This window comes from Drosophila eugracilis, unplaced genomic scaffold (genome assembly GCF_018153835.1).
Source record: "Drosophila eugracilis isolate 14026-0451.02 unplaced genomic scaffold, ASM1815383v1 contig_445, whole genome shotgun sequence".
Classification (NCBI taxonomy): Eukaryota; Metazoa; Arthropoda; class Insecta; order Diptera; family Drosophilidae; genus Drosophila; species Drosophila eugracilis.
The window spans coordinates 3,206,464-3,223,553 of NW_024573311.1; the positions used below are offsets into that span (position 1 = coordinate 3,206,464).

The 17,090-nt window shown below is 42.4% G+C and overlaps 1 protein-coding gene across 1 annotated transcript; it reads left to right on the forward strand.

The window, feature by feature from the left end:
• The first annotated feature begins 1,470 nt into the window (after positions 1-1,470).
• LOC108104018 lies at positions 1,471-5,195 on the forward strand. Its single transcript, XM_017209850.2, is given in 10 exon segments — positions 1,471-2,181; positions 2,183-2,804; positions 2,861-2,907; positions 2,909-3,304; positions 3,358-3,689; positions 3,802-4,045; positions 4,047-4,328; positions 4,385-4,651; positions 4,706-4,855; positions 4,921-5,195. Coding segments are annotated over 10 exon segments (3,186 nt in total). The 3' UTR covers positions 5,056-5,195.
• The last annotated feature ends 11,895 nt before the right edge of the window (positions 5,196-17,090 follow it).

Below are 17,090 nucleotides of genomic sequence, written 5' to 3' on the forward strand. Positions count from 1 at the left end.
TACTCACACTCTGGCTCCGCAAAAAGGATTAAGTTATATTAAAGTTGTGAGCGCTGCATTTTAAGTTCTCCTCCTTTGACGATGGCTGAAATGCAGGAAGCCATGAAACCGAATCCAAAAGTGAAGCTGAAGCAGAAGCCAAGGAATTCGCACACACGATCTTGAGGGTAAAAGGACCCTGCCGGCCAAAAAGTGCGCTATGCAAATTTCAACTGACCCACATTTAAATAATAATAATATTCGGGGCGGTGAGCCCGTTATAAATGCAATATATGGCATAAGTTTACGCATTGCAATCCTCGGTCTCGAAAAAAGAAGCTGAAATGAAATCCCCATGGCTTGTATAAATTTGCAATATTTTTATATAGTTGCAGTCACTGGCATTTTTTTACCCAGCAACTTACAGGTCAAGTGTTAATTTTTGTTCTCGTTTTTATTTCAGTTTTATTGTTCTTGTCCTTGCCTTTTACGTATGTGCACATTTATGCGAAAAGTTTGCGCAAAAGTTTAATTTAAAAAATGCATTCGCAGTGACTTTGACCAATCCGCTAAAAATAATAAAAAAAAAGAAACAAAAAGAAAACCAAATAGCGCCACAAAGCCGACAACTATGAAGTGCATCGTCCCAGAGGCAGACTGACTGGAAATTGAAAAAATTAATTAGCCTTCTTTGGCCTTCGGATAAGCGCACTAAAATCAATTTAGGTTTTACTTTGTCTACTCCAGCCTTATTAATTGCTAACTTACTTGGCTTTCGTGGAAATCAAAGTAAAGAGATGTAAAAATTCATAGGAATCCCCAATTAAAAGTCCAAGTCTGATTAAATTAGATCTGCGTGTGCAGCTGCCAAAGAACCCTTGGCGTATTTAATTCTCAACCTGTCATATAATATTCCAGTTGCTTCTTAACACTTTGCCGAAATATGCTTTACGACCCCACCGTGTCTAATAAAACTTATATGTCTGGGAGTCATAAAACCCACGGAGCATCCCTATACCAAATGGCATGCGATATTTAGGCCAGACCGTTTGGTATTTGCGAGGGCGAAGCCAACTTGTTGAAGTGTTTATTGTTTAGAATCCCGCGGCGTCGGCATCAGAATACATAAAACATTTTTTCGTTTTAAATAAAAGATACGCAGATGAGAGGCTCGGTGGGTGAGTAAGTAACCTTTTCAACTTCTTCAAGGCTTTGGGGTGTTGTCTGAGAATTGGATACGCATTTCAAGTCTGAAGGAGGTATCTCAGACAGTTCTTGTGTGGGAGGAATGTGTAACCGCATTCCACCATTTCAAAATTAGTTAGGGGCTTCAAGAATTTGAATTAAATGTATGAAAAGGAGTGGAATCTGAATTTTATTATCAGGACCCTTCTTGAAAAGAAGAAATCTGTGCTTCTGGTGTCAACACCTGCTGAGTTCAATCTACAAATATTCATAGTTTTTCCGATCACACCTATATTTTAGTTTACAATGGATGTGAGCAGCGTTCTCGGCCGTAACACTTTCCGTCGAACTGGACGCCACACCAGGAGAAAGCGCTTAAGCGGAGGGACCGAGGTCGTAAAGAAATCCCTTGCCCAGAATGTTGAGCTCCCTAAAGAGCCCAAGGCCTTGCAGCAACGAGTCTTCCTCTACATCCAACTGAACGAAATGACCAACCTGCCGAATACAGAATATCCTCTGGAACTGCATCTTTACCATCCAAAGAACACTCTGCAGAAGATGCAGGAACGCTACACCACAGAGACCATCATCTACCAGCGGGAGTTCAATTTGAAGAAACCCGTTTTCGCGATGGGAGTGATGCAGGACGATATCGAGGACATGAACACGTTCAGTGATCAGCCTTTGCTGATTTCTCTCTACCAAAGAATTCCCAGACGTCGCAAAGGAGGTTCCAGAAAAGGTAAATCAAAGACGCAACTTATTTCTCCCTCGCAGGAGGCCAGCCAATCAACAGAGGCCTCGGAGTTTGGTGAAAATGTCAACAAGAAAAGATTGAGTCTGAAAGGATCTGACCAAGTTGACGAAGAATGGGGTGAAGAAGGTGAGGGAGGTACCTTTTTAGAGGGGAGGCTGGAACTTCTGTCCCGGGGTCACTGTGATCTGTTGCAGCTTTTCCAGCGACGTCGCTTTATAAGCGACATTACCATATATCTGTATCCGGAGTATAAGAGCAATTTCGCAGGCGAGGACCACTGAGAAAATCACCACGCACAGCGTTTGGCACATGTACTCCATTCTGCCCATCCTGAAGAACTTCAACTTCACGAACTTGGCCTTTTTGACTCTGGAATCGATTTACAATGTTCCAGACGATCTGCATTCCCTATCCGCTGACCTGGGCCTGAGTGTTGCCTTTCGTTCAAAGGAACCAGAAGGGGAGGATGGCACCTTCAAGGTGATTCCCCTGTGCACCTATTCCGGATTTATATCCCAGATCATCAGTGACCAGAACACCAGCATTGTGTGGGAGAGCATCAAGCGGGATCTGAATCCGGAAATGATTTACAGCTTCAATCAGATGGAAACCAATTCGAGGGTGAAGCTACCTAAGTTGTTTCGCATGTTGCTCTGGGAGTCGGACGTTGACTTTCAGATTGAAAAGATCGATCCTGTTACGAACTTGGCCCTGATCAACAACTCCATGCATCGCTTCGTCTTGAACGAGGAGATGCGAAAGATCCTCGAACAGGCTGTTGTACACAATGACTATGAGTTGGTCCTGCAGTTGTATCAAGAGACACCCGGCAATGTCCTTTACGAGGGCGCCATCAATCCAAGTATCTTCGGGTATCCAAATGGTAATTTGTTATTCTTATAAACTTTTCCCTGAACTAAATATTTTGACCTGCGTTAGTTAATTATTGCCGCTTTGCAACCCGTTTAAGCCCTGTTCTCGAGCCTTTCAACAAAACTAAGCATTCCGAGAGAATCACTGGAAACGGGTCCCATGTTCTGCACGTTCAAGGTTTGCTTCTTTCAGCCAATTTGCGAGCGCAATAAACCTCTTGACGAATACAATGAGAATGTCCTTAAACGGGGAAGGTTGCGACGTTGCTTCAATATGGATTTTCTAAAGGAGGAAGAGGAGGATGAGGACGTATTGCTGGAGCTGTATCGCGCCTTCGATGATCTGATCACAGATACAATCGGATTCATAATAAAGCGGGATGTGCAGGATATCAGTGATAGAAAGGACTTCTTCTGTTGCCAGCTGGGAAACCTGAGTAATTTGGTGCTGAAAATCTGCGGTTGTGATTTCAACATACGAATGCCAACGAAAACGAATCTTGAGTTCAGAGTGGGTATATAAAATAGTTAAAATTATTTGTTTTTTATTTTTTTAGGTTAAAGGAAATGCTGACCCACATGTACAAGGAGCTGATGGATCGCATTGAGGGGATATTTACTGCCTGCAGCTGGAAAAACAATTGCGATTGTTCGACGCTTATGGAGCATGGAGAACATGGTTTGACCCGGCTGATGAATGAAATGCGACTGCTCAGTAACTCTGGCCAGAGGGACTTGGCCATTCAGATGTACGAGGAGATCGACCACAACACCGAAAACAGAATTATTTTCGACTTCGTAACACTGCTAAATAGCGTAGAGACTTTGCAGTTCGAACAGGCAGCTAGGTATTTCATGAAACCGCAAACCAGCGATTGGAGTGGCCACTACTTTACGTGAGTATATAAGAATTATATTTAAGAAATTAAGAGCTCTAAATAAAAAAGTAAACTTGTCTCTTTGGAAATTTAATTTCATTTAGTCACCTATTTTCCATTTTTAGCGCAGATTGCTGATACAACTCTATGTAAACTACATGGTGGATCTGCGATCCCCAGACGAAGAAATCGCAGACACAGCGAAGTCAAATATGATCGAAAGTCTCCGCCGGTTTGCTGCAGAGAACAGTTTGGAATCGGAGATCTGGATTCTATTGTATTGCTTTTATAAGGAAGTCAGCTATTTGCCAGGAATGGAGTTCACGCGTTGGAAGTTTCAGAATCTCCTGGACATTACCCCAAAGCAACTCGGCTTTTACTCCTTGTTCCCTTTACGAACTTTATCTGCCAGTTGATTTTGATATGAAGGACTCATCCACATCTATGAATAATCAGTTCTTTCCCGTTTTTAAGCTATTTACTCGCTTGGGAGCCTACGCTTTTGCCGAGGTTGTATTCGCCGATATCGAACAGTGTTTTACGAACGCAGAAGTATATCTTATAAAGACCACTTTGAAGATACTACAACGGCAGATTGACGCTAAATTCAAGATTATTAATATGCCCACCGATAACAGTGTGCCGGGAAGGTTAAGGGTGAGATTATATTTCTCAACCAAAGCAAGTTTATTGAGTTAAGAACTCTTTTCTAGCGTTCTTACCAACTGCACATAAATGGCAGTGTGGAGTACTCCCGTGGACGCTGTGACGAAGCTCTAAAATATTTTTGGGATTTATTTTTAGTAACTGACCCGGACGACAAGGCATTGTTCAAGTTGAGTTTTGTGAGGCTGGGGCAATTGGCCTTTGATAGGGGTCAATATGAGCTGGCTGAAAAAGCCTACGACATCTGCTTGCCTTCTAGTCGCAGACGTAAGAACTTTATAGCCAACTATGGGAAGGGACTGAGTCTTTACCATGTGAGTTTTGAATAAGGTGTTGGATTTTTAATTATTTTGAATGTTTTATCATAGCAAAATCGACTAGAAGAGGCAATTCCCTTCCTTTCTCGCTGCACCGAAATTAACATATTCATGCCCGATGTCTGGGGATATTTGGCCACCATTAACCTGAGACTGAACCGAAATAAAACTGCCTTGGAGTGCTGGAAAATGGCTAGAATGGTTTGTATTTATATATTTTTGTAATATTCAATCAATTCAGCTTCATCCAAAATCCCTTCTCTTAGAACCCAGAACTAAGCCTTGACAAAAACGTTTATGCTGAACTGGACAAGATTCGGTACTCAGATGTCCACCTGCTTGTAGATGACGATGGGAATCCAGCGGAAAAGATGTCGAAAATGGACTTCATTCCTTTGTAATTAAGCCAAACTTAAGGCCGTAAAATAAACTCAAGAAAATATGAATTTCGCCACCAGGTGAAAGTGTCCTAAGTAAACACATCCTGAGTCTCGGCTTTCATCAAGTTTTAGCCACATTTATCACTTAAATTTAGTGCCCTACATTTTGGTGAAATTAAGTATACGCACACGCATATGTTTACAAGGTATTTTGGTGCCTCGATGTCCTTCGCCTGCCTTGTCGTGCTGGCGCTTGTCAAAATTTTAGCCGCACAAACGTGAATATGCCAACACAATGCATTTTTGGCCAAGGGCAAACCGCCACAGCAATAGCAAAACACAACCAACAGCAGCAACAACGACAGAACAGAAACAAGTGAGATACGTAGTTAAACCCTTTTGGCCAACACTCAACCCATGACAGGTGTTTGCTCTGCAAAACGTTTCAGGGGTATAGACATTTTCGCAACCATGTTGGCTATCTGGCAAGATAACTCGAGACTGTAGATTCCACTGATGTAATAATAAATATTAGTTTGGTTTATAATAACTGGCAGATGTAATCCCTTTTAATCGTTTTTTTTTCAAACGCTCTACAGCAATCTAGTAAGAATGGAAAAGTTAGGAATTACTCATAGCAAAGTAAGGGCATTCCCAATTCGATGTTTTGATCATTCAGCTGCCCTGTTGTTGTTTACCTGGCAGCGAGTGCTCTAAAATCCGCTTTGACAGCTCGGCTGTCAGCTCAACTCAACCCAAGCCGGGAGGGTGTTGTCCTGCTGCTGGGGTGTGGGATGCTGTACACTTTTTTTGCCTGTCTTGTTTGGGCCAGACCCTCAACTACATATGCTAATGACGAGGCAGCCGAAGAGAGGGCGAGGCAGCCACTCAGATCGGGCTTTTGAGCTAGTTTAAGGCCAACAACTCTCGGCTGCTGAGCACACACACTGAAAACCCACACACACACACACATTGGCTTCATCAAAATGAAATTTGTGAGCAAACACATAAAGTGAATCAAGTAACCAAGCCAGGTAGCCGGGACACATGCTGCTAATGTTTTAAGATGGCTTTAAAATGCGTTTTAGTAGACACTCCGGTTCAGGTCCATCACCATCACGCATACGTGCCCTGGCGAAAGGAAGCTCTTGTCGCTTGAACCCAACAAAATCAATTAGACACATGCATTTACATACTCGTATTCCGATTGCAGAACGTCATTCGGAATGCCTACACTCCACTCACTACCACCACCCGGCGAAACAACAATTGCAATTTAATGTGCTGCCTGCGTCTGCTAATGATAATGTTGTTATGTGCCTATTATGCCTGTTGTTTGTGGGCTCTATCGGTTCCATGGGGTCCTGTGGGTGTCTGTGGGGGACTGTCAGGAACTGTGAGGAACTGATTCGGGCCTCGGCTGCGAACACATGTCATTAGCATTTGCATTATGTGAACTTTGCTGTCTGACAGCACTCAAAGTGATGCAGTTAGGCGTCTGAACCCGTGGGCACCCGACCGAAAACACCAAATGAAATTAAAGCTGAACCCAAATGGGACCGAAATTGATTGGTAAAACTGGAAACAAGTGGATGAAACTGATAGCGAAGCTGTCATGTTGTGAGTTTCCTAGTATAATAATGCTATCGTTTCTGATATGTAATTCCGGTTTGCAATAAGAGGAAAATGCAAAAATATGCCAGTCCTGGTATAGCCATTTCATTGCTATTTTTATATTTTAACAAAGAGCTTAACATCAATATAAAATATAACCCCTTTACTTTGAACAGTTTTAATTACTCATCATTAATTTCCATCTAAACAAGAAATTGTAATGAATATAATTTTGTACGTCTAACAATGCCGGTAGATGAAAGTGAATCCCAATTACGTACTGAACCTTACAATTATGCTAGCAATAAACAAGTTGGCCAAAATCAGAATTTTAAACGCTACCCATGGCTACCCCACCTGGCCCAGAGATATTAATCCGTATGAATTTCATATGGCGAAATTCCGAAACAAGGCCAGTGGCAAGCCGGGCGCAACCTTGAGAATATGGAAGGATACTTGGAACGCTTGTGGTGTAGGAACCTGAAGCAATTTCTAATCAAAATATGCGATGGACAGGCTAATATGCAAATACCGTGTAAGCAGCTCAGACGCAAAGCAGCTCAGCTTAATACCGAAATAGCTCAGCTCGAGCTCTAGCCACCGCACATATCTTCAGCTTCGGCTAATAACACAACCGCTGAGTGAAAAATCAAAAAAAAAAGCAAAAATGGGAAAATTGTGGGTAAAACTACAACAGCTGCGTACCATGCTGAAAAGTATGCAAAGATTTTGCTCGGAATTAAGTTGGCAAAGAGCTAACGTGAAATTTACACCAGAATGGTTACAGGGCGAGCATATAAGGGGGGTCTGAACGAATGTTTGCTGGGGTGCGACATGAAATTTTCATTTGAAATTGAATATGAAAAAAAATGGAAAACCTCGTGTGCGCCGCTTGTGCGACAGCTGCTGCAATTGACAATTATTATTATTGTCAGTGCGAATGAAAAGGGGGTTTTTGGGTTTCAGGATTGAGGGCTTGGGCCGAAACATGGTTGGTATTCATATGACACCCGTGTAGCTCATAACCAAGCGCCCAAAATGCCTCGACATCCGTCGGCTTCAATAAAATTCAATGGTCGCATTAAAATCATTTAAATTCTATTGTTTTGTTTGCTTTTTCCTTCGGCTCTCCGGATTTCCATGTATTTCTTTACGACTGTCAACCGCACACCCAAACTGGGCTAAAGCCACGGAGTGTGAGCATACGACCGTGTGAGCATATGAGCATATACCATATGAGCGTGCCACACACGGCGAATGCCGCATAAGCTGTTTTCGTTGCGGATTTAGGCGATATCAGCAAATGCATATTTAATGGGCTTGCGATCAATATGATATGTGGCAGGGCCACCCCTCGCGACTCTCGCTGCCGATTAATGCAGTTTAAGGCGCGTAAAGGATTTAGTTTGCAAAATTGTTTAAAACTGCCAGCCGAGCATTTAAATTGATAATCGAAAAAGGATTTTAAACTAAATTAAGCTTAGAATGACCTTAGAGGCATAGGGTTACACTGAACTAGGCCTGTTACTCTCTATTATTAATGCCTTTAATGTGATTTAGATACATCTTTATAAAACCAGAGAGATATATCCATTGACTGTACCATGATGTTTTCCACATCCGTAACCCCATACCTCGTGACGAAATCTTCAAAATCGGAAAATGAAATCGTTGGCGTCACTTAAAAATCATAACTGCCAAAACGGAGTGGCACCTCGTGGCATCTGTTCGTGCCCTCTTCCATGGCCCTCAAACATCTCAGGTGCGATTCTATGGCAAACTCTCCTTTGGCCCCTTATGCTCCAATGTTTGCAAATTCTCAGCTTCCCAAAAAAAAAAAAGTACCAAAAACGCGAGGACGAAACACGTTGAATGTGCACAGCACGCAAAGGCAGAAATTGAGAAGGGGTAAAGGGTTTTTTGGCTTTGCCCAGGATCTCTCTTGTTTGCATAATGCCAGGCAGTCAACACCCATACACACACCCACCCACACACACGTACACACGTATTGGTGGGGAGAAAAATAAGTCAGCGGTTTTCATTTTACAATTTGATAGCCGAATAAGAATTTTCTGCTGACAGAAGTCAGAGCAAGAAATCGTTCGAAGGATTTGCAGTTTGGTGCCGTTGATTTGTTTGTTGATTTGCGTAAGTAAAGTTCGAGGGGCGGTGACTGGCCCTAAATCCTCTTGCCGAGCAACTTTATGGCCAAATTGTTTTTACATTTGTCGCATTTATAAATTATTTAAAGTGGCATAGCGCCAGCTCAGCTTGGCTTGATGAATGTGTGCACTGACCATCATTGACCCCGTGACCCCAAAAACCAACTACACATTCTAAGGCGAGGCTCTTCTAAGAAAACTGACAATAAATTTCAGTTAAAAAACATTCAAAATTAGTAAAATATTAAGTGTTAAGTTGAAATTACATTAAGAGTAATAAAAGTAATGAAACTTGAATTTAATTAAACTGAAAACACAGCCATTAACCAGAGCAACTATTTCTCTTTGTGCATACATCAGGCAGATGGACCAGTGACATGAGAGACCATAAACAGTGGCTAAACAAGGTGCTTAAATTATGCCACAAGATCTGAAAACCGGCTGTAAATAACAAGCTGGACCAGCAGCCCTCCCCCGCCCACTTCCTTCCGCCCACCAGAACTCCACCCCACCACCATACCCTCCCTTCACTTGCTTTATACCACCATTGAGGACATGCATTCATATTTATGGTTGTCTATCTGTGGCTCGTCCTCCCGTCCTACGTCCTCCCTTGGCTGCCCCGATGACAAGGCCATGCGTCGCCTGCCACAAACTGTAGCCACTGCCGACCCGGCAGTTCTCCTCCTTCGCTCCTGGTGCTCCTGGCTTGTTGCTAGTTGTTGGTCTCATGGCTGGATGACTTTGGTTTTCGAGAAATCAACGCGCACACACTTGTGTTTGTTTCTTTGTGTGTGTGTGTGTGTGTATGCTGTCCTGTGGGTGTGCGATATTTGCTAAAGTGTTTGTCTTTGCTTAGCGCTACTCAGCTGGCTGCTGTTTACACACATTTATATGAATATCAGCGGCCAGCGTTTAACTTCTGGTACCAAGCCAGCGTTGCGATTTCAGCGGTTTTGTAACCAGAGGAAGCTGCGGCTCTGGTTACGGGGTTGAAAATTTCTTTGGTTTTTCAGATGCACAGCGGAAAAAACTTTCTTAAATGGTGCATAAATAGTTATGTATGATACCGCAGTATTAGAAACCTTGACCTTAACTTTGTCAAATAAATAACGATTTTGTTTTAGGTCTCACAAGCCAAAAGTCATAAAATTCTTTAGTTAATCGTTCGATGATAACCAAACTGTATATTTTTGCAAGTGCTTTACCCTGTGACGCTTTCTGCAAGTGCGGTTACCTGCCTGACCGAAAATCGAGCATCCTTCCTTCCTGCACAAAACGATTTTAATTAAAATCGGATTCAGCATAGACGATTTCCGGAAATTTAATTGCGTGTGGCTGCAAACTTTGTTTACATTGTCTGCAAGCCGTTCAACCTGTGTGCCGGTGTCTTTGATCTAGAGTTCCCCGGCCCCGAAGAGGCACTCCAAGCAATAGGTGTCAGTTTTCCCCTAAAAACAATATAAACTACATGGCAATCGGGGTCGGATGTGGGGTTGTTGCCGGGCGTAGCAGTATGAGGAGGTGTTTTTGGATGGTCGAGAGCGAATGGTGGCAAAGATAAAAAATAATAAAAATTCATAAATGAATGCTTGAGCGCTTCTTGACACACGGAAGTTGGCCACCGGATGTGGATGTATGTGTGGGCGGTCCTTGAGCACAATGGTGCTCTTGTCGGTGTGAGTGTGTGTGGGTGTGGTTATGGAAGGAGGAGCAGAAGGACAATCACAATGCGAAAGACAAACGTCCTGCTGACTTGTACTTTGTGCCTGGATTTTGGTGTTGTGAGCAGTTCCGGCTTTGAGGCAGCAGAAGCCATTATGGTATTTATTTTATGTTGGCCCAGACAAAGTCCGAAAATTGTTGACAATTTTCTATTTTAATCTGCGAATCGAAAGGCAGTCGGAGCAAGATGCTCTGGAATTCGGGTTCATCTGGTTCAGAGGTATGCAGTTAAATTGTTGTATGCCAGGACTTAAATTTATTGGGACACTGCCCCGCCACTAAATCGCCCTTCATTTCACCCGACTAGCTGACACATCCTTTATCCTTTTCCGTTTGCGGCACGCAATGGGGCAATAATAAACAGTTTCCGTCACTTGTTTGACACATCTACAAGGCGCAATCTGATTGCCCCGCACACATATAAGTATATATAAATATAGAATGTACTGGCATTTGTGTGCTTAATGATATGTACATACAAAGGCTGGCCAAACATTAACCCTTTTCGGTGCGATTGGGCGTGAGAGTGTGGAAAACAAGCAGCCAGGCGACTGGTCAAATATAAAGCGTTCGACCCGTGCGGTTATTGCTTGATTAATTTCCGGTCAAATGGCTCTAGACACTAATGACTATTTAATGTTACAATTTACACATTATTGATTCGCATATATCTGATTGTGTTTGTGTCAGCATAATCGAGGCATTATGTCAACCTGTCACGGCCAGGCCAATTAAATTGCCTTTAAAGGCAACTTTTGTTCGCTGCAACTTAAGAGTTAAGAGTCGGTGCCGCCATTGCCGCCGCTCAAACGAAACAAATTAGCCAGGTTGACAGCGTTCGCTTTCGCAACTTGCCGGCCCTGCAACAAATTTATGCAGCATTTTCCTGATTGTTTTCTTTTTTCGTATTTATTTTCCTCATTTTTTCGCCACTGCCACCAGAGGAACTGGCAAAAGTGGTTTGCATTTTGCCTAATGCGACGTTGCATGAAAACGAAAACAGCAACGTAAACAGAAAACAAAATAAGAGTTACGACATGGCTAGCAAACGAATAGTTTATGCTCTTGAATTAGCTAAGAATGATCTGTGATTAGTTAATAATATTTACATAGTAAAAGAAGTAAGTTCTATAATATTTCGTCATAAAAACTGAATTATAATACGAATTAGTTTTAAAAGGTTAAACAGCTTCTACCCTTCTAGGTATATTTATATCCGAGCATAGTACATTCCTTTTTATGCCTCCTCAATTCGTAACTTCAAATGACAATCGCAAAGTTATTATAACAAGAATAGCAATTTAGTTTGTGTTCCCACTGAATCTTACCAAATACCCTTATGGCAAGTAAATCTGCAAGTCTAAAACCAAGCCAAAAAAAAAAAAAAAATACAAGCAAAGCGAAAATTTTGCATTTTGCATATGCAGAAACACAGACGCTTTGGACTTGAGTGACCCCCGGGGAATGGGGATTCGGATACCAGGACCGAGTCCGTTCTCAACTGCTGCCTGTCACAAAATTTGTAGCCGGCTCCGGGCTTTTCAGTGGTCTTTGCGGGGGTATATGGGTTTCCAGAATGCTTACACTGAAACTCAAATTTGTGTGTGTTTGGAAATCTTTCTGCATTTATTAAGCACTTTTTTACCTTTTACTATAAAAATCCTTCTAACTCTAGACAATTATTCTTTTTATTATAATTTATAATAAATTTTCTTAGAGGCAAACAAATTTTCTTAAAGTGTTTGTCGGGGGAAAGTAGAGGAATGGCGTTCGGAACTTGGTCCTGGGTGTTTTTCAGTCGGAACCGGTTGAGGTTGAGCCTATGGGAAGCTGGCTCTGCTGTGGCTGCCACTGGACGTTGGAGTAGTCACAGCTATTATTTTCTGGCATTATCTCATCATATTTCTGCGCTGCGTTTGTGCCAGCAAAATTGCTGGAATTTCCTGCTGCTCCTGCTCGTGAGGACACAGGAACAGGACTAACAGGATGAGTCAAATAACCAATGGAAAGGCGAGAGAGAATGGATATGAGCAGACTAGCAGGATGCTAGAGCCTGTTTATGGCTGAAGTATGCCAGCTAATTCACAGAAAATACTCAAGAATTATGTGCTGGCTCAGGCTTATCCTCAGACAGAGACAGAGCAAAAGACCTCGCAGTTCATCATGTGTGCCGGCGGAATTTTGGATTCATATCACGTATTTTATTACATCGTTATTCATGATATTGACTCTCGACGGATGGAAAGTTTTGCCCACCGCCACGAGATATTCAAAGTGCAGTTCAATAGATTTCACTGCCATAAAGAATACATTAAGTTTAGGGTCTCTCCTCGGCAGGCAGGCAGCAGCACATAATTAAATTGATTTCCACGTTCGTTTTGCTCCTTGCGATTTATGGCCATGTGCGATAAAGTCAATTCGAGCAAATTGAAAAGCGAGCAACGAGTTTGAAATGTTGCTAAAAATGGCAGCATAAATTGTGTATGCATAAATTATACATGCCAAATTGATATACCTTTTCCGTTTTTTTTTTTGTTGTAGTTGAGTTGGCCATCCGGCAAGAGTTGAAGCATTTCTGGCATTTTCCCCGGTAAAGAGGAAAACAAGCAGCTTTTTTGGCATAGCCCGGCATCAACTTATGAACTATGCGCTTTGTTTAGATATCTTGCCCCAAACTCCTTGAATGTTTGTGTGCTGACTTTGCAAAACCCTCGAATCCCCGACTGCATAAAACTTCATATCAAAATACCAAAGCAAATATTTATTATCCGTGTGTGCGGAGGAAAACTCTGAACTAAGGCCACACCTTAGCTAAAGTGAAAACCAAAAACTAAAACGACAACTACCGAAAGTCTAAGGAAATTTCGAATAGAAATTATTTCTGGCATTTTAATAAACAACCAGCAGCCACTGGCAACAATTCCGATAGGTTTCGTAGTAGGTACGTAAACAGTTTCTAGAGTTTTAAATATTCCTTTATGGCTGCTCGTAACATGCGGCGTATGCGTAATGTGGAATCAAAGCAAAGTCAAAATATATTAAAAATTTTGCAGATACTTTCAAGTGGCAAAAAGGTTTTAGACTCTCCGAAAAGGCAATTAGAAAATAAGTCAGTGCAGCGTGAATTCACACTAATTAAGACATCGTATTAGCCACCCACTTGCAGGCTTAATTTAGAATTTTTTTACGCCCAGCTCTTGAAGCCGTCCCAGCAATTGCAGCGCATTTCGCGACGTCATTTAAAATAAACATTCAGGGAAAAAAAGGAAAATGTGAAAAACAAACCGTGAAGTGCTAAAATTAAAGCAACAGCAGCTAATTACAAGACGACCTAATTTTATGCGAGAGTGCGAAAAAAAAGGAATCCGGCGGTTGGGGATGCGCCAATAAATGGCAACGAGGCCAAGCACCTCCGAAAACAAACACAGAACCACAGGGAAATGCTGCGAAAACCGGCTCACTCCCCGGAATTGTATCTGTGTGCTTGTTTTTTGCTAATTAGCGAATAACCGTGTTTAGATTGCAAACACTCATGCCGGCGAAAAGAAATAACAGACGCCGGCAAATTAATTGCCAAACAAGTGAGTGCAGAGTTGGCAACTGGAAACTGCCGTCGCCCGAAACCACTGCATCAGGCCCGAGCCTAATGTCCGCCTCACAAAAACACCAACGGAAGTCAATGCGAGGTGAGCTGTTAGAGTCCGGAAACTGTTAGCCTTTATTGGGATTTCCGTTACCATTTCATAGAACCTATCAGGGATCGAACTGATTTTATCCATTCCACTTCATTAAGGATTAAATTCTTCCGAATATATTTATTTATTTCATGGCAGGGAAAATCAATAACTCTAATTTCCCCCCTCGCAGGGCTGCAGCACGCACTTGTGCAGCAGGGAGGCGGAAAAAAATCCTGACCCCCGGCAACAGACGCGATGTGGTCGACGACAGTTGCTCTGAAGGTGACGTCGCCGCAGCTGCGCTTAGTTAATTAGTTTAGCAGTATGTTGGTCCTGTGTCGGTGGCAGTATCTGTAGCTGTAACTGTATCTGTATCTCCGCCTGTATCTGTATCTGTACATCTAGCATCCTGTGAACATCTGCCCGAGGAAGAGAAGTTAGAGAAGGACAAAGAGGTGTACGACGGGCCTGTCATTTCAGGCCACTGGGATTGGTGCCCGTACTGCGTTTGCCGACTGTTTGCTGTTGGCGGTTGATCAGCAGCTCGCTGAATTTGGGGCCCTCTGTTTGCGCGATTCAGTTTCCCGTGTCCAGGGCCTTCAATTACATCCCGGCATATTGTGACAACAACTGTTTGCAGTTTGCGACTTTAAAATCGCTTAGCCGGCAGATGATCGGATTTGTTTGAAGTGTTGAGTGGACGACTGCTAATTAGAGTTGCTGTCATGGAATAAATGAAAGTGCAGGGCTAGCTCTTTAAGTTCCGTATTCTAACGTAGTATTTCCCTTAAAGACTCAGTTAAATTTGCAAGATTTTAATCCTTTATCACCAGCCCTATATCTTTTAGTCAAATTAAGTTAAAAAATACTCACACCCAACAGAATATGTTTTTGTTAAAGAGAAAGCCTTTCTAGAATATTCTTGCACTTTCTGATTCAATTAGGCTGTGTGTGTGAGTGTTTTGGTTTAAATTCCTTGATGCCTTCCTGGCAAAACACTTTAGCAGATTTAATTTCAGTTTTTAAGGTCTAACAACATCAACACCCTCAAGGACAACGGGAATAACAAGGGAAAGTGTGAAACTTTTATGTTGTTTGTTAAAATATAACCTTAAGCCCTCTTGTTGGTCAAGACAAGCTGCATACCACCCACCCACTCTGGATTCTCCTCTGGATTCGAGGAGAAAGCAAAGAAAGTTGTCGGACGGAGACTTCCGAGCAATTCCCTGGGGTGTATTTTTCAAGTGGAGCCCGTCGTGGGCGAAACTTTGGCCCATCTCTAGCTCCCCCATGCAGAGCGGCATTAAAAATTGATGAGTTCTTAATTTGTGTTGCGCTGCCGCTTGCCATATTGAAAATAGATTAAGTTCTATTATTTGCAGTCATGATGTGGATTAGCACGGACACTTTGCAAGAGCCTGGAGCCCGGAGCCCGGAATCCGGAAAGAAAGCGATTCTATCCTTGGCCGCTGGCCAGCGGGGCAGCCTTTATAGACGTCATCATTAATCATGCTGACAAGGGCCGCTTGGATTTTCATTTTATGCCGCTGATGGCTCTGCCGAGCCAAGCCCATTTCCATGGCACTTTATCCCAGCCTTTGCCAATATCCCAGTAAACCCTATTTCGATTCTTATGGCGTTGCCATGGCCCGTAACAATTTTGTTTGCCTTTTGCGTTCAGTTTGTTTGTATAATTTATGTGCCTCACTGATGCGCAGGCCAACTGTCCAAATCCGGACTCCCTCTATCGGAAACGCCAGGTTGGATGGGATGAGTGGAAACTGGACAGGGATACACACCATAAAGTATAAGCTTAATGAAGAACAGCATTTTAAAGCAAGGCAAATGAAGAGCTTCGATGGTATTAAGAGATGTGCCAATAGAGATTAGCTGATATCAATTGGATATTAATCAAAGTGAAAATAGGAATCGTATAAGGTATAAAAGTAGAGAAAGTTCTGATAGCTACCTAGTTATTTGGCATGAATCACTCGGTATTTCCAATTCTATATAACCCTTTTTTAGCTTCCCCAAGTCCGGAATACACACACAACAATTTGAACGTTATTTATGCGCAGCGCGGGCTCTAATTGCAATTTCCGCGTAGTCGCGAAATGTTGCAAAATGTATGGCCCCGGCTCATGCGACTTGGGCAAAAACTCAATAATATTTGCCACACACACGCCTTTTTGACAAATTTGCCAATGCCGATGGAACATCAGAAATGTTTGGCTTCCCTTGTGCGGTGAGGTGAGGGCGGGCAGGAATATCTAAAATTTATTTATGGTAATTTCGTCAAACTGTGCGATGTCGGCACTCAAAAATTGGGGGAGGCAAACATAATAACGGCGGGCAAACACGGCATTTGTCGCTGGCATTTTATCGGGAGGCCGGGTACAAGGTAAATTTAACAGATTGCCTCTGCGGCCTGGCCAGATTTTGGGGAGCATACGGGTAAATATGGATTTGGAATTCGGCATCCTATTTAATATGGTCCATCGGCAGTTGATTTGATTTGCCGCTCAGCGCCGGGCGCAGTTCATTTTGGGCAGAATTTAATTAACAATTTTGTATCGATTCTATTGACTGCTCAGCCATGCGCTCGTAATTGTAATTGTCTACTATTTTTTTTTTTTTTTTTTTTTTGGCCCTGCCAGACGATCATTTCTGTTTTTGTTTGCGTTCAATGGAGTTTGTGTAATTAGCTTGGCGTGAATTTAAATTTTCAAAATTAATTAGTTCAAACAACAGTGCGGTCTGTTTGTGTTTTCATAATGCACCTGTTCAAGAGATTTTGTCTGTTCGTGTTTTCTTTTTTTTTCAAACTACCATAGAATGCACAAGCTGGCAATGGCAATTTATGAAGAGCTTGTTTTTA